Genomic DNA, 25260 nt, shown 5'->3' on the forward strand with positions numbered 1-25260 from the left:
TTAGATAATGTATGCAATGCACACACATTTAAGAGAAATGTTTTTAATCTCCCCACTCATGAATAATTAATTAATTGTTATAGTTTATGCGATGTGGCGGAAATTTTTACTCCATTATACGGCTTGCAATAATAATGACCCCTGCAGCTCAACGGTGATACCATTCAGAAAGAATTTTCAACTCATATCCGATTCGGAATGGATTGTGTTAAAAATATTTTACGATCGATTCAAAGAAATAAGTTCCACCGGTATGCAATGCATAATATGTATAGGAAGTACATCCACATTCCATACCATCATCGCAAAATAAGAAATAAATAATCGGAAAATGTAATTATCACCAGTGTGCTAATGGGCTTGGCAAAATATTTCACATTTTCATTCGTTTTAATTAAGCTAACTAACTCTTCATCTTGCATCTTCTCCGAGATTGTATGGCAAACAAGCGTAAATTATTAGAAGGGTGCTAATGACCAAAGATCATAGACAACTACTGTTTAGTAGATAAACAAAAATTGTTATCAACATCAAGTAACAAGAACGAAAATGGAAACCATTTAGCGCAGCCATGAGTTCAAAGAAACTAACTAACTCAACAAAATATCAGATAAAAACAAAATTCTCAAAACTATTTACTCAAATCTGACCTTTTCCACAGAACTTCGATACAGATAATGCCACAGATAACCTTTTCTCCAAACTTTTATTATTTATGTTTGCTTGCAATCAGTGTGGCATACGAAAAATCAACTCATCGATTTATTTATTTTTTTTACCTTCATTCACCCCAACTTGTGTTTTGACCCCATCCGGTTGCCATACACAGAATCTGATGTCTGTTTGCGATATATTTCGCATGAAACGATTATATATTCGCATCCAACAACCTTCCCAATAATTTTCTGATAACTGCTGCACAGAGCATCCGCAGTTGGAAACAAACATTATATAGCTGGAATAACCTTCGTCCCGTTTTATTTCGAATGGCCTAAATAACTCAATTGAAGGTGGAATATAATCCGTCGACGAGTTTGTAACACAAGAAATAGAATTTTTAGAAAAAATAATTAATAATTCAGACACAACATCAACTTTATGTTATGATGCGATGATGGTTCTTGACGTTGGCTTTGTTAGAAAATTACTGAATAATAAAATATTATTTACCATCTAAGCAAAAGCCTCTCAAGTACAAATGTAAGGGTACCTAACTGCTTTCACAGACATTATTTAACCTACAATGAGCTTAAATTATCAACGAGTCTAACAATGGAAATTCTTTGAGAATTTTTATTTTCTACAAAAAAAAAATTTTTCCCAAAAAAGAAACCACAAGGACAATTTTGTAATTATCGAGGAATTTTATGCACGGCTAATTTATAGAGTTCAAAGACAGAGAAAAATTTAAATGAAGCAATTAATTGAATTATGCCCAAAATTATTTGTATGGTTTATAGTCCGCCGACAGAGAAAATGCGATGTTCATTTAAGATAATGTAATATCAACTAAAACTTCTTCAATTATGATGTAACCTATATGAGCAAGTTTTTTCCAAGTATTCAGAATTCAACTGAAAAAGATGATTTTTTTTTTTGATTTTTAATTCACGATACGAAAAAAAAAGACTGATCCTACCCACACATATACCACAAGGGGTCATAAGCGAGTGTGTTAGTGAAATCTTGTAAAACAACAAATTCTTAAAGTTATGGAAAAGAATACATTTCCTGTGCATATGGAGAGTACAAAACATTCATTCAAAAAGCAATCACCTCCACGTCTTTTAACACATAATATGTGAATATGTTACATTTTACTTCTCACAAGTTTGGATGTACTTTGCATAATACACATCTTGAGTATATGATATACACAAGACACTACTACTGACAACGGAAAGAAAAATACATTTTGTGAATAATCATTTCTGTAAACAGATTTTTGAATCTTTCATCATTTCTATCGACGAAACGGAGACTTGATCTTCTTCTTTGAATTTAAAACAACTTATGAGAGAAGAAAAAAAAAGGTTTCCGAAGAAATTCATCTTGAAATTCGTTATAAAAACGGCTTGCATGGTTTATTTCGTGTATGTAACCAGTGTGTATACACTACACACACTCTGCAGCGACTTCGTGGATACGTTTCTGTAAATTATTTATTAGTTTATCGACATTATGTCGCCCTGATATTCGATATGTATATATTTTGATGAGAGGAATGTGTATAGGTAATAATTTAATTATTTCGTCTATATTTTGCAGCATTCGGTATGGTGATCCCCGGGTGTTATTGACATTCAAAATTGTTAGGCTTGTGTGTGTGGAAATTCCTTTTACCTTACGATTATTTTCCTTTACTATTTACGTCGCCTCTTAATTATTCACTTAAACGCTTAAAAAACATTAAGTTATGCGGTCAATGTCCATAAAGAGTATAGAAACAAACTTCTTCTGGCGATTATGAGAAAGATGAGACGCGTCTCGAATGCTACAGAATTGCAATCGTATAATGTTGAACACTGATTAAGTAGATGCTTCAGTAAACATATAATCTGGTTTATTGATTTAATATGGGAAAAATGTGGTTTATGTAGTACAACTTGATTTTATTTATTGTTTTTCTTTTTCTTTTTTTTTCGAAAAAGAGCAGCTTTCTCACAGTAACATTGTTTGTATGAGGGAATGCTGGAGAACAAAGATTTATTTGGTGCACATAATATTTCGGGGTCTGAGCATTCCACAACAATACAGTTCAGTGGAAAATACTCAACGACAAAAAGAAAATTTCCGAGCCAAATAAAATGTTGACAAGACAAAATTCTGCACAGAAATAGGTGCAAGTGAAAATCCAGTAAACGAGAGAACAATTTTGCATTATCAAAATGATTTATAATCAACTGAAAATGTCGCCTAATTTCGTTTTAAATAACAAAACTACATTGTATTCACCAACAGAGCAAAATGTAACTTAAATAAACAGAAATTAAAATTTATTATTTTAATGTCATGTAGGATTCGGACAGAATGGTAAACACAATTTAAATGGTGAATGATTTGTTAACCGCGAAAAAAAAAACTGGAACGCTATTTCGAAATAAAATGACTAAATGCGAGCCAAAATGCAATTTATTGCCCCGTTTATTGCATCGTATTAGCGCTATCACTTTCAGTTGAATTTGAAACATTGTTCTAACGTTATACTGCATGCTGATTTATTCGCTTATAATTGAATTTCAACGGGTACTCATACTCATGTAGGTCGAATTGAACTATTAAATCCATTGGAATCTGTTATCTACTTCACTCTGGAAAACAATTCAGTTTTGCTGATTCTTGCGTATATATATTGTCATGATATGAGAAACTAAACGCATAGATACAATTAGAGTTTCCACATCAGAAATTCTGTTTTGATCACATAAATAAGTCAAAGGAGGACCAAACAGCCGGAGCACTGTCGATAAACTACATATCTATTATTCATTCACAAAGAACGCTTCTCGGTTATAGATATCGAATTTACAAAGGCAATGGGAAAATAATAAACGAAAAATGGTTTATTCAATCATTCCGAGAAAGAAGATACTTTGAGGGACAATGAGCACTATATTTTAATGGGAAAAATACCTGAATAAAATGTATCTTAACAACGTAATTGTACATAACAATGAAAGAAGTTGCAATACTAAGTGGGTACACACACTGTGTATAGCGTTCTTTGCACTCTACAAAGAGATGAAGAAAAAAACAACAATAATTTGCTATTGTTACTTTTCGATTGAATATAGTTTTCCACGTAACAGCTTGTTGTCTTTTTTTCGATGGATGTAATAGCTAAAGTTTCCATGAGCCATTTAACGCTCGTTTCGCACATTGCGAAAGTCAATATAAAAACTTTATTTATGGTTGGAAACTGCATTTAGGGATGTGGCAGCTATAAAACATGATAAAATTAGTGTCTCAAATGGGCCTTGGGGCAAAAGCGGTGTCGATAGTAAAAAGTTTTGTTGGAAAGAGAAAATGCTGTTGTTGTCCGAGGTGAAGTTAAGGTCACACAAAACGAGATCTTTTTTTGTCTTTTTCCTGAGCAATGCATGTAACATTCTACACACAAACTACAAAACATGGAGTAGTTTACAACCCTAGTGCTATAAAAATATACTAAAATCCATTACGCAACAAGTTTTGATTGACTCGCAAGATCTTCAACAGTAGACTAAAATTGTTTATTGTGATTGAATAGTGGGATTTTACGGGACTTCTATGTGGAAAATTACATTGCCACAACAATTGATTCCAGAAATTTCAATTCATTCACTTCATAAGCAATGATCAATACTGAGCACATCAATGAATGTTTACGCAATTTACGACTGATTGTAGTCCTTGAATGAATTTAAAAATAAAACGGTTAGTAAGAGATTCGCTCGGGTCTTTTCAACAAAACGCAGACACCGATAATAATCTTGTGAAAAGCAAATTACACGAAAGAAGTATACAAACATACATACACCAGTGATTATAATATATTCTGGCGAAACCAGATCCACCAAAACGTTTTTCTGTAAACAAATTCGGAAGAAAATAAAAGAAAAACAGCGGCAAATTGGGAAAAAGGATGTTGAAATGTTCGTTATTAGACATTGTAAAATAAATATTTTCTTTAAGATGGTAAACTAGATGTTTACGGTGGTGAGGCATAGAGGTGCCATATTATAATTAGTTTTATTAATAGAGACATTACGCGTGATAATATTTTTAGTTCATTAAAAGGAAAATCGCTGAGATAATATCACGTAACAGCAACGAACAGTGGTGAAATATCTGCTTAGCGTTGAAAGACAGGCTTTTTGTTTATTTGCACGTTTTTAAATCTAGATGTATCTAGATCTACAGCAAAAATGTAAGAATGAATAGGTTCTAAAATGAACCTCTTCTCGTTCGGAACAATTAGTCTCTATAAAGTTACATTTGATCAATGTTTTAGTAAGTAAATGTTACGACACAAATGAGGTATTCTTAAAATAAAACTGAAAACAGATGATTTGAAACTTAAAAAACTAATAAAGCGTATGTTTGAGCACAAATCCCCTTTAAACTTCAATACATTTTATGAACAAATGTGTTTACATATTAACTAGTCCTCCACAGCACCCCACTTTTAAATTAATTCTCTTTCAAATAAAAGGAGGTTGCAGTGTAGACGTTGTTTGTAAGAAACGATTTTTGAAACATAAAAATTGAAGATCAGTGAGTCATTTCACGTGCAGGTGTCTCACCTGTAAGACTTACTTTTTTTTTATCGTAACTCCGATTCTATCAAAGCTACAGATCATAAGTTACATTTCATTTCTATGACATTTGACTGAAGTAGATTACTAAATAGAAATTCTTTTACGACCTGCGATCTGCGAGTGTGGCATTATCGTAGAATGACTCCGTGATTCATAATTTGAAATTTCTCTTTACAAAATTCTTCATTTTATAGTACGGGACCCATACAACGGGCATGATGGTCTTTAAGAAAATCAACTAAATTAACTTAATTGACCTTCATTAAGACAAGCCGTTCAAGCCAGTTAAATTATCTTAGTATTTGATGAAGATGTAATTAATATGCTTATGAGACTCCCTCGTTTTTCTGTTATGGCATTCCAACTATAATAATTGCATCAAAGATAGCAATTAAGGTAAGTGACTGGAGCTGGTCGACGACAATAGTCGACGACAATTTTGAATTAAACACCTGAAAACACTTTAATCGTAACTTCGCGATATTCAATGTTTATGTTAAGCCATGAATGCTTAGAGAGCTTAGAGAGAAAATGGAAAATATTTTTTGTCTGTAGTCAAACTCTGAAGTAAAACTAAACCTTTTATTCATCAAATGAACACCACCAAGTTTTTGTGGTGCTCTATACCCCAAAGTCTTCTCATTTTTTCAACATTTCCATCACATATAGGAAGAACGTATAGGCCGTAATGGAACAACGCGATTATATGTTCAGCTCGAATACATTCAAACCGATCCGAGTCCAATGCATTCAATTTCATTCAATTTTGTTTTAACTGAGAATTTGGTCAACTTATATGTGTGTGAGATTCACTTGAAGACTTTGTTGGTGCCCACGCATTAACAAACCACATTTGTTGTAATTATTATTATTGGAGCATTTTGAGAGTAAAATACAATTTAGTGAAAAGTGGTTATTTGTTACACCCAGTGTAGTAAATTCGAAAAAGGATTGTTGTGTAGGTCGCACATCATTCAATTACGACTAAAGTGTACACAGGTAAGAACGACCATTTCATAAAAAATTAATTGACTTGATAACGGCGCTGTGCATTTTGTATTCAATGTGAGCATCAAACAAATAAAAGAAAAAAAAACAACCGAAGAAAATACACTTATAATTCGATCATTTACCTTCAAGGCATACAGCATGGCAGCCATCTTGTTTCAAACGTCTCAGCAACACGTTAATTGTGCTCATCGCATCACAATTCAATTCCAAATTATCGTTGTATAGCACAAACAAGCTATCATTGTATGCAGTCTGAATGCGTTGTTTTAGCATTTTACATTTTATCGTTGATGTTAAATCAATTTTTCCATTTGCCAAACGTCTCAGCATAATGCTGGGAATCGAAAAATTCACAGCTGAACGGATGTGACCTTCCTGGTATTCATTTGAACTACGACAGTCCAATATGATAAGAATTTTTGTAGCTGAACGTAGCTCTTTCAATAACCACTCTTTTGATACAAGTTCCACTTCAGTTTCTGGCATTTTGTTGTTCTTGAATTTTAATTAAAGTTTTCAAATAAAATTCAACTGCAAATTGGTTCAACCAAATTGTTTGCGTAAACTAAAATTCACAATTTTCACAATCGCGATAGGAAAATGTTTTGTTCGTTTTATGTTTAGTTGGAAAATCCCTTGTTTACAAGTATGTATATTCTACATGAACGGAATTATAGAAAATCACGCGGAACAACGTACACCGTCGACACTCTACGAAACATTGAATCCAACGAAAGAGAAAAACAGCTAACCAACTAACCCAAGTACCACTCCTAAATTACTACACTCAAATATCGATACACACACAGTCAAACCATTTCGTTCATCCATTTCTGTGATTCTATCGTATGAGAAAGTTCCCTACGCATACTTAAGTTTATTATTTTCATTATGTGTATTCCGTCCGTTTATATACAGACACTTTGCATGTATGTACTTTAAATCACATGGTTATCGCACGCTTCTGATAACGTCATTTCATTCATTTCATTCAAAAAGCGCCAAACGATGAGATTTATGTGTTTTTGTTGTTTTCTCTGTCGTTCACTGGTATACGTCAATATTTTTGTTTCGCGAATTCGTTGACATTGAGAAAAGCTTCAGAAAATGCTATTCGATATTTGGTTTGGTCGATTATTGTTATACTTGAATGAAATATGTAATTTTTGTAGTGTGCGGTGATGGGAAACTGAATAGAAAATTGAATGAGGGAGTTCGGTGTGAAAGAGCCTCATCTATGTGAGACTTCAATGAATAATCGCGTTTTCAGTTTAAATACTTGTCGCCTTTATCAATGAATGCGTTGATCAATTGAAATGCTCGTAGTATTTACTATTTCTTGTCTACACCCACTCCCTTTAATAAAAAAAGCCATTCACAGCATATCAAATAAGAATCTAATCTAGGTACTATGTCTTATGCGTTATCGACCCAAACAACGACCCAAAGAATGATTAGCTCTGACCCTGACTAATATAGCCTAAATAGCAACATACATTACATCAAAACTATTGGAGTATTTTGTGTCAATATCTTAGAAGTGTTTCGACGACACAAGTAACAAACTGGTGATATATGCTCGCTGTCCGTTAAATATTACTGTAATAAGTACCTGGGCTCACAAATCGATCAACAACCATCTTCGTAGTTTGTTCCGAACCGATTCAATTAAATTGCGTGGGAGTACTAAAATTTGCACGAAAACGTGAATTACTTAAAAAAAAATCTACAAAATGCTTTTGGATGGGCTTCGTATATTTTGTTTGTGTGTGCAGACGATGTTCGCATTCATTAATATTAAAACGACTTGGGCGTCGGGTGGAGATCAAAGCCCATTTCAACGAGATAAAATACTACACACGCTGAAAAAAGAAACAGTGACGTCATTTGACATTAAACGTGGTACGGCATTAAATTTTAGGGAATGTATAGTTTGGTGATGATGATGATGATGGCGATTTTATGCGAAGCGAACCATATATAACAGTTTTATTAATGAAATGACGCTAGAAAATTATATTGCCTTTTAAATTCAACCTAAATGGATAAAGGAAACCAAGCCTGTATAGTCAAATTCTTGATACGAGAAAATGTTTTATTTTTAGTTTTCTTTTTTTGCTTTTTAGCCGTAAAGGCGAAAAATAAATGCTTTGATTGTGATGCCAGCGTTATGATGTGAACTTTAATGAGTCACGCAATCGTTTCCATAAATTTTGGGTCTGGTTGTGACGTCGAAAGTTCGAATGATTGCGTTTATACTAACACTGTGCGATAAGAATAATTTTATCTAAATCCTAAGAAACATTTAACTTAATTGCCTTAAATATAGCTAACCGAAAAAAAAATTGTGATTGGTGTACAAATGACGTGCGTAATGTTGTAATTATACTCAAAAAAATTGTATGGAACGTTGGTTTGACTCTTAGTTCAATTTCAACATAAATTTAGCTTGGAATACTTTTACCAGATACCCACATTTGACAACTTATAGCCCACATCTTTAATTCATTAACATACAAAATTGTGTATGTCATGAAAGTCGTTAGTTGAATTCATTCATAAAAATACGTATTCTTACGATGATGTGACATTCCATCACTGAATCGTTTCGATTGTAATTTTTTCGGAATGTCACTGGTGATGAAGAAATAGTATACTTGGACCAAACTCTGAGGAATTTTCGGACATTTTTCATTTACGGTATCTTCAACTGAACTAATACTAATAGTAACCAAAAATCTAACAAAAAATGGTAACTCTTTTACGGGGAAAGGTCGCAGATAAATTGGTTTTTGAATTTGTTTAAAATATGTATAGAATGAATGGCATAAAGACATTTCAGAACTAATTAAATCAATTAGTAAATTGATACATCCTATTATTAGCAGTATTAGAAATTCATGCAGGGTACGCCGTCAGTGTATTGATGTGTGGTTGTAATTTATTACATTTTCATTCAAACCTCAAATCCATTAGAAATGTCTGTGTAGGTAGACAAATGGTCTGTATAGTGCCGTACAACGCACAGCAAGGCTGAGTGGTCGTAGTGACGTCTGCCAAATAGAGGACCGTTTGTATGAATTTTCTACAACTTTTGTTTAAATCTGAAGTTAAGTCTGTAGTTCCATGACACAACTAAGAAGCGTGCGGTTTTATTCGTTCAACTAGCTGAGCAATTAATTTTTCTTTTTAAGTTGGCCATCACAGATCGACGTCGACGACTACAATAAGGCGATATAATAATAAATTTACAAAAGGCCATTTTTAGGTTCTAATGTATTTGTGCTGCGTCCACCCTGAAATTTCGTTACCTACAAATTTTTTTTGCAGTTATCGACTTTTTGTTCGACTGGAACAAAGAATCTACAAAACATTTCTCGCATAGCTTACATTTTCACATCTATTCTTAAGAGTGAATAATGTCAAATTGTGCACATTTATGAAGGTCAATGAGCTGAATATTATTGACCAATAAACGCAGATATTCGGTCATCCCAGCCACCGCAACAAGTGAAAAACCTCGAAAAAACAAAAATTTTTAAAGAGCTCTGTGCGGCTGGGAAAGTTAGTAACAGGAAGCTCTAACCCGAAGTTTTGTTGCTTACTTCAAGCTCTATCCATTGACACCCCACTCGACCATTCCCACCGTCCCAGATAGAAATGGAGTTGATTTTTCACAATGTATCTCGATCCATCAAATGTTGGAAAATCAACGAACTTTAATGTTCCCCAAATAACGTTTTTTCGAGCGAATTTTATTATTTATAGGTTTACGAGATAATAGTTAGTAAAACCAGCAATTCTCTAAATTTATATTCAATCAAAGATAAAGAAACAAATTCTCGGATTTACAAATAAAAAACTTCGTCGAGTTCGGGGGAAAGGGAAAGGTTAGTAAAACTAACTTGATACAGCCAGGAGATGTCTCATAGAAATTTTTTTGTAGAGGACAGACCGACGAAACGTACCAAAATTCTAAAATTTAACTTCATAAATTATTAGAAAATAGTGAATCGACTGTTCGAAGTTTTGGAGAATTCACTCTTAATGACAGACATCAGCTGATTACAAATTATTTCATGTAACAATAAGATTAAATTTAGGAACTTACGTCGTAAACATGAATTCTAATTTGAACGAACACAATATGGAACAATAACAAAATTCAGCTACGATTCAAAAAATACAATAAAACACTCGCTTCACTCGCATATAAATTTAATACGTATTTCTGTGAGCCTAATATTGCGAAATTACACCAAATTTAGTGAATTTTGAAATAAAATTTGGTGAAATTTAGTGAAATGTTTCTCAATTTCAGGCACTGTATCCTGAAACCATCAGTCCTTTAACGTTTATCGAATCTTTCTACTTAAGTCAATCATGTCCGGAGCGATAGCGGAGGACTTGACGCAGTCTAACTTCCAAAAAAAGAACGAAGAAATTTTTTTGAGACGCGGCAACTATATATAGGCGAGAATTTAAGTTTCTTTCCTTTGGCCTGAATCACCACAAATCCTATTCTATCTTATTCGCGCTTCAAATACGAGCAAAACGAGCTATCACTCGACTATGTAACTTTAAAATTGCCGGAGATACATCGTTTTGAAGTTTGTCATTTTGATAGAAAATGCACCAAATTAACGTTTTTCAAACAATCAAAATCTTTCAACTTACTCTGTATGTTTCTATCTGTCTATCTATCGACGGTCGATCTCGGAAACTAGTCAGCCAATCTCCATGAAATTTTGCAGGAACCTCAGGGTGGGCATAAAAATGAAAATGTGATACGCCATTACCCCAGGAAAAACCAGAATTTTGTTTTATTGGCCTCGAAGTGGTTTCTGAGTGTGGTTTTCGAGGGTCGGGAACGCGTTTTCGGCTGTAGCTTAGCTGTATTGAAACCTACAGAGGCGTGTGACCCATCAAATGAAAGGTATTCGTAACACGATTCAAACAAAAAAATAATTAAAAAAATCGGGTCAGATTCGTTTGAGCTAGAGTGATTAGAGTGACCAAATTTTGAGCTACTCGAGCGTAGGATGAAAGGACTAATATTTTTGCGATTATGAGAGATAGAGAGTTACTTTCTTCGGCAAAGTCTCAGAGTTTTACGAGTAGAACAGAGGGGCATATGTGAAAAATGTCGAAAGTTGGAAATGGGTGGGTCAATTATGTTTTTAGAGGTATTTCTTGAATGGTGGCAGATAGAGAGTTACTTTCTTCGGCAAAGTCTCAGAGTTTTACGAGTAGAAAAGAAGGGCATTTGCGAAAAATGTCGAAAGTTGGAAATGGGTGGGTCAATTGGGGTTTTGGAGATATTTCTTGAATGGTGGCAGATAGAGAATTACTTTCTTCGTCAAATTTTCGAATTTCGTCAAATTTTCGATTTTCGTTAAATTTCGTCAAATTTTCGAATTTCGTCAAATTTTTTCATTTTCGTCGAATTTTCGAATTTCGTCAAATTTTTTCATTTTCGTCGAATTTTCGAATTTCGTCAAATTTTCGATTTTCGTCAAATTGTCGATTTTCGTCAAATTTTCGATTTTCGTCAAATTTTCGAATTTCGTCAAATTTTCAAATTTCGTCAAATTTTTGAATTTCTGTTATAAACTGTTATAAAAAGCAGTGTTCTAAAACTTCTAAAACGACTGATATCCCAACAAAAATCTCTTCGAGAAAAGTGTGATTCTAAAATGAATGATATCGTAGAGTTGACGCTTTCAGCTTCGTTACGCAAAAATTAAATTTTACACCCAATTAGTTCAAACAAGCTGGCTTAGGTTTTCTCATCTGCCAAATAATTTTTACAAAAAAAAATTTTGTCTGGAAACAACCAAAATTTTACCAAAAAAATCTGCGTCGCAAAGTGGCAGATGTTCAGGAACAGACCAGCAAGAAAATTTATCTGCCACATGCGACGCAGATTTTTTTGGTAAAATTTTGGTTGTTTCCAGACAAAATTTTTTTTTGTAAAAATTATTTGGCAGATGATGAGAAAACCTAAGCCAGCTTGTTTGAACTAATTGGGTGTAAAATTTAATTTTTGCGTAACGAAGCTGAAAGCGTCAACTCTACGATATCATTCATTTTAGAAATTGTATTTCAAAGACTGCGTCACACTTTTCTCGAAGAGATTTTTGTTGGGATTGTCTATAAAAGAAACATATTATTTTTTGGTGAACCGATTCTACCATTGTTCTTATGCCTTTTCACAAGTTACACTTCAATGCAGTTCACTTGATCAAATCAACAAAATGAATTTTCCTAGAATAAGTGCGATGCAGATTGTCATCTTCATGCTAGAGCTATTGCAAAAAAGAAACTGACTTCTTAAGGAGATTATTTCTCTCGTCATCATTTTGGTAACATTCATCGGATTATAACTATACAAAGGTATTGTCACTATACAATGCAAAGGTCAATTTTTTCCTAGTATATCTTTTACAATTTCTATATATTTCTATTTAAAGCGAAAAGAGTGCAAAATAAAAATGTACATTTGATATTGTGAAAAAATATATATTTTTACCTACACAGTATATTGGCATGCGATTTCAGCTGTGATATTTTTAGAAAGAAATGTTAATGCTAATTAACAATTGTTTTTTTTTCTTCGTCCAAAAATAGAATTTTTTTTCTTTTGAATTTATTTTTAACGCAAATATTTTTTACCTAATTATAACAACATTAAGTGCGTATAATATAATGAAAATCATCATCATCAATTAGAAAATTACGTGGTATAAACCCTCAGATGGAAAAAGTTTTCGGTGTGAATTTTGATAACCCATCACGCGAAATATAATTACATTAATTATACGCCACCCATTCAACTGGTCGACGGTGTAACAATATCTAATCAAAACAAATTATTTTTTGCCTAATCAATATTTCAAGTAATAAGAAATCATGTCGCAGAGGGGTGTTTCAGAAAAACGAAAATTGTATTACGAAAACGGCGCTACACAAGAAATTGGAATTTTCTGTAATTTTATTTTCGTCAAGTGGGAAAAAAAACCTTGACTTTCTCGCAAGGAATTCAATTATTTAGAAGCGAACACTCAGTGTGTGAATTCTCCCACATTGTCATTAGGTTCATTAAAAATGTTTGGCATAATAAATAATGGAACAGTGAGTGGGATATTATAGGGTTGTAATGGTAAGAAATAATTGACTTTAACATTTCGCAGACGATAAGATTATCACCATTCATAATTGTAGAGTCTATTTAATACATTTATCCACTTTTCAATTAGACTCGTATAACTTCTTTTATTCTAAATATTTTCAACAGATTAGTAGATAATCTGTCGTTTCAATAATTTCGACATAGTATTTTGCCATATAATATCGGACAATAACAAATGAAATGACCGTCTGTAAAGAGAGCCTCATGTATCGTCCGTATTTTCATTACTTTTCAATAATTGTGGGAAAGAAAAGTCATATTCGACTTGTGAACTTGTGGTTTGTGAATGATTCCACACAAAATTTGTTTACAGTCGGAGGCAGTGAAATTTCAGCATGAATTTGCTTCAGTTGTTTTTCAGCTGATTCCCATATACAAAAACCTTTTCGAGTGTTTCTGTGGATCAGCTGAAAAACAGCTGAAGGAAATTCATGTTGAAATTTCACTGACTCTGCCTGTAGCAAATGAAAATCAAGATTTTTTATGTTAGTGTGTGAGAGCATGCCTAAAAATTTTGAAAATAAAGATCTAGATTTTCATTTGTTCAACGAAATTTCTGTGGAATCAATTAAAAACAACAACAACACCAAAATCAGAAAACATGTCGAATTTCACTTTTCTCTCCATGTACAGTGAACTACATCTCAAATGTCTCACTGTCATTTTTTTCAGAGAATGTCATTGTGAATTTGCAATGACACAATAAAGTTCTCAGAAAAGTTTGACAGTGAGACATTTGAGATATCTGTAGTTCTTAAATTGGCATGTTTATGGTTTAACCCTCTTTTTCTTAGTGCGAAAGTGTTCTCACATTTTTTTCATCAGATTCACTCAGAAATCTAAATCCTAAAATAGCCACAGTGAGTTTCGTTGTTAAAAGAAATCAGCAAACTGCGAGGCTGTGAAAATAAGGTTAAATGTTATTCCATAGTAGATTACGTCCTTGTTTGGAACTTTTTATTACGGTTGCAGCAGCAGCTTATTTTCTGTGAAATGAGTGATGCCAATGAAGCTTCCCTTAACCACAGGGAAAATTCTATGTAACAACAAAATGCTCCCGCTGCAATTTATTTGTTGACTCATTATAAATTCCTCATTTTTTTTTTAATTCCTCCAACTTGTCTGCTACTCGACAATATAAGTGCGAGTGTAAAGTATTGGCATGGCGTAAAAAATAATGAATGAAAATTCAAAGTGAGGTTGAAAGTTATTTGTACAGAAAATAAAGAACGTAACGATGTTGGTATTACAAGTTCTGAATGAAAAATCGAATACAGAGCTTTATTTTAGCGTGGGCGACGTTATGCCTTTGTGTTTGGGCTGTGTATATTGTATATAAATGTGCGTTCTACGCAAGTATTATGGCAACGAATAAGGGTGAAATGTATACAAACAATGGCATTATTATATAAAAGGAACTATAAAACAAATGGCAGGTGACACATTGTAGAACTTAGCGGGATAGTGACAAAATTAGGCAAATCACGGTCTGCTGGTGCATTTAGAATTTTGTGATGTACTTTAAATGGACGTGACGAAAACACCACAATTATAGAAAACCTCAGATGTCCTGTAGAGGCGCCACAATTTTTTTCAGTTCTTCATTCTATGCTATTTTCAGGCGATATGTTAAACTTCACTCTGGGAAACGTTATAGAATTACACGAAAATCTATTACAGTGAACGACATCTCAAATGTCTCACTGTCATTTTTTTCAGAGAATGTCATTGTAAATTTGCAATGACACAATAAAATTCTCAGAAAAATTTGACAGTGAGACATTTGAGATGTCGTTCACTGTACATTTGAGCTTTAGTTTCCAAACACCATTTACCCAAACCAGTCGAATGATCTTTTTTGTGCATTAATTACAGCTTCATGCAACTAGACAATGTTGATTACAGCGAATTATAAAGAATTACTAATTTTCCGGTCAGTAACGGGTTGCTTCTTCCCAACGTCGGCTTCATACATCATTACTCTTGCTCGGAAAATGTATACAAACCCAACAAATAACAGACACATTATGTATAAGATTTTTTTTGATACTTCTAGTACATAAAACCTATTTCTTTGCGTGGGCCACTTGCCTTGCCGCTCATAAAATGCGTGGGTTAATCATGCCTACGGTTCGGAAATAAAACACAATTCCATGGAGAAAGCCTCCTCCCTTTGCACTGACTATCTTTTACATTCACTTTCCGTTGGATTCATAATCATTTTCATTGAAGACTTTTGTGTCGTAGAAATTACTCGTGTAAAATGCATGATTGATTTCACTAATGATCTCCATTTCGATGCGTTGCTATTAATAATGGGACGAAGAAATGGAAAGCTAAAATTTTGTTGTCTACCTGAATTTGTTTGCGGTAAAGAAAGGTGTACCATGTCATTGTTTTAAAAAGCTATCAAGTCAATTGGTCATAGTAAAATAGAGTTTTCCTGTGAATTTTGTGAATCCGAGCCAAGCCAATAAACACACGAAAACGAGACGTTTCAACTTTGTCCGAAGCTTTGCAATGGACTTTATATGCTGTGGGCGACGAGAGTTCATGAGATTCAATGAAAAAAACAATTCTCGAGCCGGAAGCTTTTAATACGTAATAGTAATAATAAATTTACTGCCTACCCCATGCGAAAGTTAACCATTACATAGGAATTTGCAACCTGTGACAATGTTCCATTACATGTGGACTATTTTCGGTCATTTTTTTTCATTTTCCTGTGTGGAATTCAACTTTCCATGGATATGGATAGGTAGGAGACCAGAACACATTGGATGCTGCTACATACTTCATTACTTCGAAAATAACTTTGTGATACTCGCAAATTCACTTGGGTTGGAATCCTTCGGATAGTGTAGTTGGAAACCTCGTCATCGCCTCTACACTTATCAAAGTTTGTAGCTCAAAAGCACAATTGTGTGTTTGCTTTTATTGTTACCTTTCTCAGTATCCAATGTACCCTACTGAAAGTAGGTCTGTAAAAGAGTTAGGAAAACAATAAAAAATCAAAATAGAAAATAACTGAAATAACTGAAAACGAAAATTTGGTCTTTAATCTAACATATAGTTTCTTGTCTGTTTCAGATAACCCACCAACTATGTCAGCCAAAGAAAACAAACTTCGAACTTTCGACAAAATTCCAATTTTCATCGTCGAAAACCACAACGAAGTACTCGAATTTGTTTACCGTTGTCTCGGATCTCGACATCTGCCATTCAATAACAACACAATGATTCACTTTGACTCACATCCGGACATGACAGTGTCACGTAGCATGCCTTCCGAATATGTTTTCGACAAGGAGAAATTATTGGCCGACGTAAGCATCGAGAACTGGATAATGCCAACTTGTTTTGCCGGTCATTTCAGTCAATTAGTCTGGATGAAACCGTATTGGGCGACACAGATTAAAGATAACAATTATCAGTTTGTGATCGGCGATTATTGTGGCAACATTCGAGTCAATTCTACTTTGGAGTATTTCCTGTCTGAAGCCAGCTATCGTCCCGAATCTGAACTCAGCAAAAATAAATTAATTGATTTGAAAGTTAGAACGCTATCGAATGATTTTGTTGGACATGCGGATTTGCTGCCATCGGACAGTGAAGTGTATATGCTGGACATTGATCTGGATTTTTTTAGCACTCACAATCCGTTCTTGAAAATATATGAAAAGGCTGATGCTTACACAAAACTCCACCCAATATTTGCATTTTCTTGGCCGGATAAGCTAGAACAGACGGATGAATTACTAGCCAAAGTAAAAGACAGAGAAAATCAGTTGAATGAACTGGAAAAAGTTTTCCAATATATTGCAGACAATGGTCACTTGACCGGAATCACTGTTCCTGAAATACTGAAACCGGTATGGAGTCAAATGATCGAACTAGTTGCTGACGTTCAAGCCAATTATAGTGATGTCAATTGGACGCTAATTTATGATGCAGGTACATTTTCGAAGACAGTATTCGTATTGAATGACTTACTAATCAAAATAATCCTTAACACCAGGATGTACTTGTGACACCACGGATCTACCTCATCACGAGTCGCCATTGGAAGAGATAAACCTACTGATTGATCAATTTAAGCAATTCCTTCGAGGACTTCAGCTACCACCAACTATAGTAACAATATCTCGGTCTTCTTACGACGACTATTGCCCCGTCGATCAAGTAGAGCATATCCAAGAGAAAGTTTTGATTGCTTTGCAAGAAGTTTATGGCGACAGAATTACAAACAAACCCATATTGGACTACAAAGATGAAGAGTGGAAGATTTGATTTCAAATAAATATTTGATTTGGTTAGCATAGACCGTTCATGGTTCGTTTATTTCCTCTTTCGACCTGTCGAAAAGTGAGGCATATTTCAAACAAATTGCACACTTGTCTTCACTGTGAATTGATTCGCCATTCTGACCACGTCCTAAATGGCCGCAGGTGTTTGGTTGAGAAGTCTTATCCACTTTTTCGGTTGTTTGAGTGGTTTCCCAACCGTTACTGTTGGTTCTGTAATAAATAAAGTAAACATGGGATTTGTACTGGGCGGGAAGAATAAAAATAAGATCGACTTTGCTAGTGAAGGACTTTCCACCATCTACACATAATCTAATAGTCCACTATTGGTCGGCTCGCCCATACTGAGGGCTTCTTTTGAAATTCGTCTGACCGAATATATGCCTAGTTAGGCCTTGGTGCCTAGGCCCCAAAACCAGTCTCAGATATTTTTGATCTTCCATACCTGGCTGGTTGTAAGTGACCAAAAGTCGAAAAATGTGGTTTTGTAGTCCGGATTTCATTTACGAAAGGTTGCGAGGACACGGACGTGTGTGTATGGGTTCGTTGGAAACCTGACGTCTAGTATTCCCGGGGCAAATATTACCTTCATAAAATTTGGTGATAAACGGCCGAAAATATAACATCGGGAAAATTTCTAAGAATCGATGGAATCTCGGTAAACTTTGACGAGAGCTGTGACCGTGACCGTGACCGTGGCATATCAAGAGCTGTGACCTCAATAATATTTGATTATTTGAATATTCAATAATATTTGATGAAATTATTATTTATTATGAATGTGGATACCCCTATTTAGTAGTTTGGCGATAGTATTTATCTGTTTATCTCCACATTCATCATAAGTAATAATTTAATCAAATAATTGCATTATTGAGGTCACAGCTCTCATCATCAATGAGAGTTTTCCAGCACGAGCCGCAGGCGAGTTCTGCAATCGATGTTCGAAGTCGCTAAATTTCAACACTAGTTAGGAAAACTTAGTTTTACGTAATTGTTTGCCCTCGAGTTTGTCTCAAATTTCCAACATTTCGTTAAAACAGAAATGACCAAACACGGACTTAATCAACTTTGTCACATGTCGAATTTGTACAGAAAATTTTGTTGTTAGCAAGGTCCTGACTTGGTCTTAATTACGACTTGGTATATGTGATCTGAAATCTTTCGGGAAGTAATCGTTAAAAACAAAATGCACATGAAAACAGTAAATCCATTTTCTCTTTGTCAATACACTCAATTTCTTTGCTAATGAGAAATGGATGTTAGGAAAAATGTTATTTGTCCTTTGTTTCAATCCAAGGAACAAAAATGTTTACTCTGATGTTCTACAAGCAGGGACATAAAAATCGTTAACAAATTTTCATGAATGACAAATTTCTAAATAAAAGCTTATGTAGATAGGCATAGCTCTCGTAGGTAAATACAGAAATTCATTCTACAATTTCAAGGCATTCATTAAAGCTGTAACCATATTCAAATGAATGGGCTGTGCATGTAGCTTCCACATAATATTATATATAGAACGTGAACCTACACACGTTTATCAAAGGATTCACTTGTACCACACAAACAAGCCCCTGAACTTATAATGAAAACTAGACATTGAATGGCATATTATATGTTTTACGAAAATGCTATATACATAACTTACAGCGCATGGGTATCCGTAGTCACATAACAGTAGTCACATAAATCGTTCCCATCGTTTTTTTCAGTGCGCATCTGTATGTTTGGTATATTTACATTGTGTCTCCATCTATTGTCAAGAACGAATAGTTTCACCCGTTACACTCTTGCTGCTGTGTTTATATTGTGAATGTTTTCTTACCTGTGTCTTTGCTTAGCATGGACATGACAAACGGGTTTCTGGTGTAGAAAGTTTAATTTATTAGCACCATTTTCGTAAAGGTTTTTAACAATTCGTTTCTGTTGACCATGTTGAACGATGCGATTGCATTGCATGCACTTAGTGTTAAATTCGATTGAAGCGGTGTATTCTATTTTCGGCGAAATGGTACCTGGAAAACAGCTGAAAATTCGTTTCACTAGATTTTTGCCGAAAGGATTGAAAATTGGTTCATATGTTACTAACCTGCCTTTGGTCATGATAATTGCGTTGTCTATGGTTGCAAAATTATTATTCATACATCCAGTGTAGTTTAAGATCACACCAATTCTATTTAAATAGTATGCAAGCCTTCGTCCCTTTTGCCATAAGGTAAAATTGATTTGTTCGTCGTCTTAAAAATGAAGCTTTTGTTAGCAGCCAAAAATTAAATGAAAAGCAACTGACAGACTTAAAGCTTTTTCCAGCTCCTCAACACTGTTCACATCACTAAAGTAGCCATCCATCGTAAATTTCTCGTGGTAACACAAGGGGAACCGCGGCTTTTGCGGTTTCCCGGAAAACGTATACCCTAAGGCTGCTATCGACAATTCAACATCTCCATTGTTTTGACACAACCATACACCTGGACACGTAATCTGAAAATGGGCACTTAGTATAACGATCGAGAGTTCATCGATTGAAAGGACTTTACTCACTGCATGAATTTCAAGCTCGATTTTTATATGACGTGCTGTTGACATAGTGAAACAGTTTGAGCACGTTGAAACGTTGACTAAATTATTAATAAAACTAATGACGTTTGTTTCGAGTATAGGTGAAGTAGTACTAACAAATATGTTGAAAGTTAGTTTGACGGTTTCCTTAGAAACGAGTCAACGATGTGATGGAACAGAACATTGTTCTGTCCCGTCACAATCAAATGTACAATACGTTTCTTAGTTTTCAAAAAAGTGGCATGACTGTTACGAGGAGCTGTACCTCCATCGGGATATATCTTAATTATTATGAATGCCCAATGACTGTATAAGGTTGAACGAAAAGTCCAGCTTATTACATTGATACACTTTAGATCGATTTTTCATCTGTTATCGACAGCGAGGACGAAGGTAAGCTAAGAGCTCACAATGAGGTGTAAAATGGTCTTATCCTATGATAAAACAAAGTGAAAAATTTGGTATAATCCTGTCGGAAATTCATAGATCAAGAGAATATTTTGAAGATTTGGTAATCACAGGTGACTTGTTTCTAGTTTCTGAATGAACAGGTTAAGGCACCTTTAAATAGCAGCAAAAGAAAAAAACTGTCAGCCGCCGTCGTAAGAGTCTTAACCTGTTCTTTCGGAACAAAGAATTGCTTGTTGGTTGTGAAAGAATAAATAATTGCAAAAGTATACACACGGCTCAATAGTCGTAAAGTATAATCTAATGACTACATTTCTAACGACAACCATTCATTAAAATATTTGATGTGACCATTTCAACCCTTTCTAAAGAGTTCAAATCAATGCTATTTCGATAAATATTTTAGCAATAAAATTGAAATATGCAAATTGCTCACGTTCACCGAACAAAAACATGTTCAAACAAAATTCCATTGAAAAATTTACTCTATTCAATTACGAAAATCATAAATTCGTAACTTAATTTGAGACAGAGGACGTTAAATTGTACAAAAAAGGAATTTGATAGTAATTTTGTTGCCTCAGTAAAGTTTCTCACACCACAAAAGTGAAATATTAGATTCGACTAAGTCATTTAACACCTTTACGGTCTTTGAAAAATGCCATGTAGTCGATTGTTTAAGATTGTGCAGGTAAACTAAAATGAAACGTTTTCCTTTGTACAGGATGAACACTAAGCACTATTAAAATTGTGCCGAGTTAAAATAATATTTTCTTCATATCGCTTTATATTGAGTCAAAATATGTGTTTAAACAAATGAAGCAAAAGATTTTGTACCAATGCTTTAAACCAAAGAAAAGGCAAATTTGATCATTACACTTTATACTTTTTATCGTTCCTAAAAGGTTAAGTGGACTTAGTAGTGCTATTCACGAGGAAAAACTTAATCAGTTGTAGTGTTTGGTAGTATCAAGGCCCTTTGTTATCTATAATAAACATGTAAAGATGAGCTCTTATGGTTTATAGCAAAGTGTATTCCATCGAAGTACTAGATTCAATGTTTATATGAAGCACAAGCAGTCCATGACTTGTCCCATTGCTAGCGAAACTTTAAATTAAACCAGCTCTGAATCTCTTAGACTTGTCTTAGAGTATCTTGTATTCTTCTGCACTAGGTTTATAAGTAGGTTTTATAAGCGTTCCTCAAAGAGAAGTTCTATAGATTTTGAGGTTATTCAAAACGAAATTTCTTTCATCGTGGACAAATCATCAATCAGGACCGATCATTTTTCATTTATGCTAGAGGTGAAATTATCATTTGAAGCCGCAGGCTGAGTGTGGCAATACAAAATGGTGGACCAAAATAGTCATTTATGAAATCGAGGTGAAAAGTATTTTATTAGGTTCTAGATGTGTCATAGTACACTTTGTGAACCTAATTAAATAGTTTGCATCGAGTTACGCCACAGAGGCATCTAAAGTTTGCAAATTTTGCATGAAACATTTTTCTCAATAGAGGCACCGAAAGTTGTCTCTTTCTTCACTTAGGCTGAATGTACATGGAAAATGAGTTTTTTATTTAAATTTCTTTACTCTAACTCAAAGAAAAAATTAATGAGCACCCATTGCCGGAAAAAACAAAATTCAAATCTTGGTATCAAATGAAACTACATTTATGCTAATGTTCTTATTCAACATTGAATATAAAAATGCTTGTAACACTTGCACACTATTTCATCCTGATCAGCACTTTTATTAAATTTTATTCGTTCCCTTCTCATAATTGTTGTTATTGCATTATACTTATATATACAATGTGACCCATGTCCAGACAGGAGTTTAAATTACAAATATTATCACAAACAAATTACAACTTGATATGTTCTGTTTGAGTTAATGCGAAAAAAAAGACGTGAGTCTAATGTTCCGAATGCAGCTTAAGGAAATTTATTTTATTCTTGGACGATTTAGTGTATCGTCAGTTGTTCTCGGTGATCAGTGTACTTCACGCTGCGGAATAATTAATTATTTTTTTAATTTTTTCTTCTTTTCTGATCAGTGGTTTTTTTGCAAGTGTTACAAGTATTATATTAGAGACGTTTAACAGCATTAAATGAGCTAGAAAAATGCAATAAATTGAACAAAAAAAATGTTAAAAATTTTCTTTTAATCAAGTCAGTGTAGTTGTTACGATATCAACATAATTATTTAAAAGCTTAAACCGAGGCCTAAACGTTTTTAATGTTATTAAATGATTATGTGCGTTTTAGGTAATCGGATTTAATAAGAAAAAAAACTTATAAATGAAGTAAGTGCACAGTCGATTAGGAAAATATCGATTTATTGGAATGTGGTGTAATTTAATCAGTTCAACAAAATAGGCCTGAGGAACGCATGCTATCGTCAATCGCAATTTATGTTGTTAGCACGCGCCTCGATTTCATAAAAATGATAAACCGCTTTTTTGCTACGTGGGAATGTAAAATATTCGAAAAAAATAAAATGAAAAATCGATTATGTTTCAGTGCAGTTCAAAGGAAGTGGGAAAAAATGATGATTTACATTTTCATAAATTTAGGATACAGGAGTGCGCCGCTACCTTACTATCACTTGCTGTTAGTAAAAGTCATGTGATGTAACGTAGTGGAAAACAACTGTATCTGAATCCGACAATAGTATTTTGTTTGCCAAGGGAAAAATGTTAGAAATTTCATTTCGAGGGAGTTGTTTGTAACCAGAAACCTGAGAAAATGAAATTTCTCATCTTCCCAAAGTTTCATATGAGGTGAGAAAATTACTATTTTCTCGCCAGCGTTGTGAAAAATAAAATAATTTCTCGAATACTTTTACTCACTTGTTCTTTGAAAAGGTATGAGAAGCCAGTTTCTCACTTTTGCAGTAAATTTAGTGGAGTGGATACATCGTTATTAAAATTCAGAAAATTCAACAAATAATTTTAAAAATTTGTGCAATTCTCTTAAAAAATAGGATTTGACTCAGGACTAAAATGATTCTATTTTTTTTCAACAAACTAAATAAAATGAGATAAATGAATTTAATAAGGAAAGAAAAGTAAAATTCGACACGTTTTCTGATTTGGCAGTTGTGGTTTGTAATTGATTCCACAAGAATTTCGTCGTATATTTCTGAATTTTGTATAGGCACGCGCCTGCAACAAGAAAAAAAATCTAGATGTTCATTTGTTAAACAAATTTTGTGTGGAATTATTTACAAACCACGACATCTCCCAAAATAGAAAACATGTCGAATTTCACTTTTCTATCGCTGTAAGAGAACTAGTCAAATATTCCTTGCGTAAAAGTTCAAAAAAGCTTCTAACCAACTCCAAAATTTCCAGGTATTCCTTTTCTCTCGGAGGATGTGAGGATTTCTTTTCCATTTCATTTCATGAACAAGAAATACTTTTCTGGTCACTTTTTATAAATACATAAATTCGACCGAACAGTGCAACAACGATGCACCATTTTAATAAATGTTCCCAAAGTACTGCTGTTCTTCTACGATTTACAGTCGACAGTCAAGCATATATAAATCAGCGATGACACCACTTCCCAACCACCCTTCACTGTATGTATAACAACAAATATCATACATATTGCATGGCGTCAAATAGGTCAAAAGTTCTTCACACAAAAAAAAATCTAACACAGTGTATGCAGTCAATTTAAATTGAATCGTACATATGGATGGATGGGTCTAATACTGGGATTAACGAACTAGGTCAGAGTTTATTGGTTTGTTACAGATTTGATTTCTATTTAACGATTTGTTCGATTTCAACGATGTAATAAGAAAATCTGCGTCTGAAATCTAATATTTACGATGGTACAGACAACAATGATTGTAGGTTTGCATTCGAATACAAGAACATTTCCTACTGTGCTTAACATTTACAAAAGAGAATCCAACACAAAGTAAGTATACTGAAGGTTCAACATAAATTAATAAAATGGTAAGTGGCAATTCGGGTGATTAACTGGACCGATAAACAATGTAAGAGAAATAAAAACAATTCCACTCCAATGTCGGACACATAAAACAATTCCAAAATCGAACCGATGCGATAAGAAATTGGTTTTTAATTGACTTGGTTGAGCATCAGCTTAGGAAATTTATGTTCTTTTATGCACCAACGTTCACGGCAAGAAAAATAGAGAATTGATCCGTAATAAATGTGTAGGTGAGAATTTATTGAAATTCTTTCGCCACTCACAGTGTATATATATACGTAGAAAAACATGTCGATAGCTTGTTGAAATTATTGTTAACAATGGAGTGTAGAATGTGCATTTTAAATTATTGCAAATTCAATCTGATATCGGACGTGTACCCGAATCGTACGGTATCTAGTATGTAAATGCTCTTGCAAGGTGTGGTGGTAATTTCATTTTAGAAGATTGTGTAAGAGGAGCACCAAGCAAAAATTACTCAAACGCAAACGTTACACCCAGAAACGTTTGCG

The 25260-nt window shown here is 33.9% G+C and overlaps 3 protein-coding genes across 4 annotated transcripts in view; 1 reads left to right on the forward strand and 2 right to left on the reverse strand.

The window, feature by feature from the left end:
- The window catches only part of LOC119071239 (dual specificity protein phosphatase Mpk3), a 20670-nt gene extending 13623 nt beyond the window's left edge, over positions 1 to 7047 (reverse strand). The window contains exon 1 of the mRNA XM_037176074.1: positions 6434 to 7047. Within this exon, the coding sequence (XP_037031969.1) occupies positions 6434 to 6797 (364 nt within the window). The 5' untranslated portion in view covers positions 6798 to 7047. The remainder of the gene's footprint in view (positions 1 to 6433) is intronic.
- Positions 6046 to 17824, forward strand: LOC119071251 (UPF0489 protein C5orf22 homolog). Of its 2 annotated transcripts, none has more exons than XM_037176089.1 (3): positions 6046 to 6299; positions 16588 to 17457; positions 17522 to 17824. In XM_037176089.1, the coding sequence occupies exons 2-3, from the start codon at positions 16608 to 16610 to the stop codon at positions 17791 to 17793; spliced, it is 1122 nt and encodes a 373-aa protein (XP_037031984.1). In that variant the 5' UTR covers positions 6046 to 6299; positions 16588 to 16607; the 3' UTR covers positions 17794 to 17824. The 2 variants fall into 2 exon arrangements, with proteins under 2 accessions (XP_037031984.1, XP_037031985.1); XM_037176090.1 differs by having other exon boundaries at positions 16594 to 17457.
- On the reverse strand, positions 17813 to 20505 carry LOC119071280. The gene is made up of 7 exons (XM_037176146.1): positions 20487 to 20505; positions 20352 to 20428; positions 20105 to 20291; positions 19900 to 20047; positions 19636 to 19836; positions 19459 to 19563; positions 17813 to 18020 (listed from the first exon to the last, which is right to left on the reverse strand). Exons 2-7 carry the CDS (start codon positions 20394 to 20396, stop codon positions 17831 to 17833), a joined length of 876 nt encoding a protein of 291 aa, XP_037032041.1. The 5' UTR covers positions 20397 to 20428; positions 20487 to 20505; the 3' UTR covers positions 17813 to 17830.
- Positions 20506 to 25260: the final 4755 nt, after the last annotated feature.

This window comes from Bradysia coprophila (genome assembly GCF_014529535.1).
Source record: "Bradysia coprophila strain Holo2 chromosome IV unlocalized genomic scaffold, BU_Bcop_v1 contig_144, whole genome shotgun sequence".
Classification (NCBI taxonomy): domain Eukaryota; kingdom Metazoa; phylum Arthropoda; class Insecta; order Diptera; family Sciaridae; genus Bradysia; species Bradysia coprophila.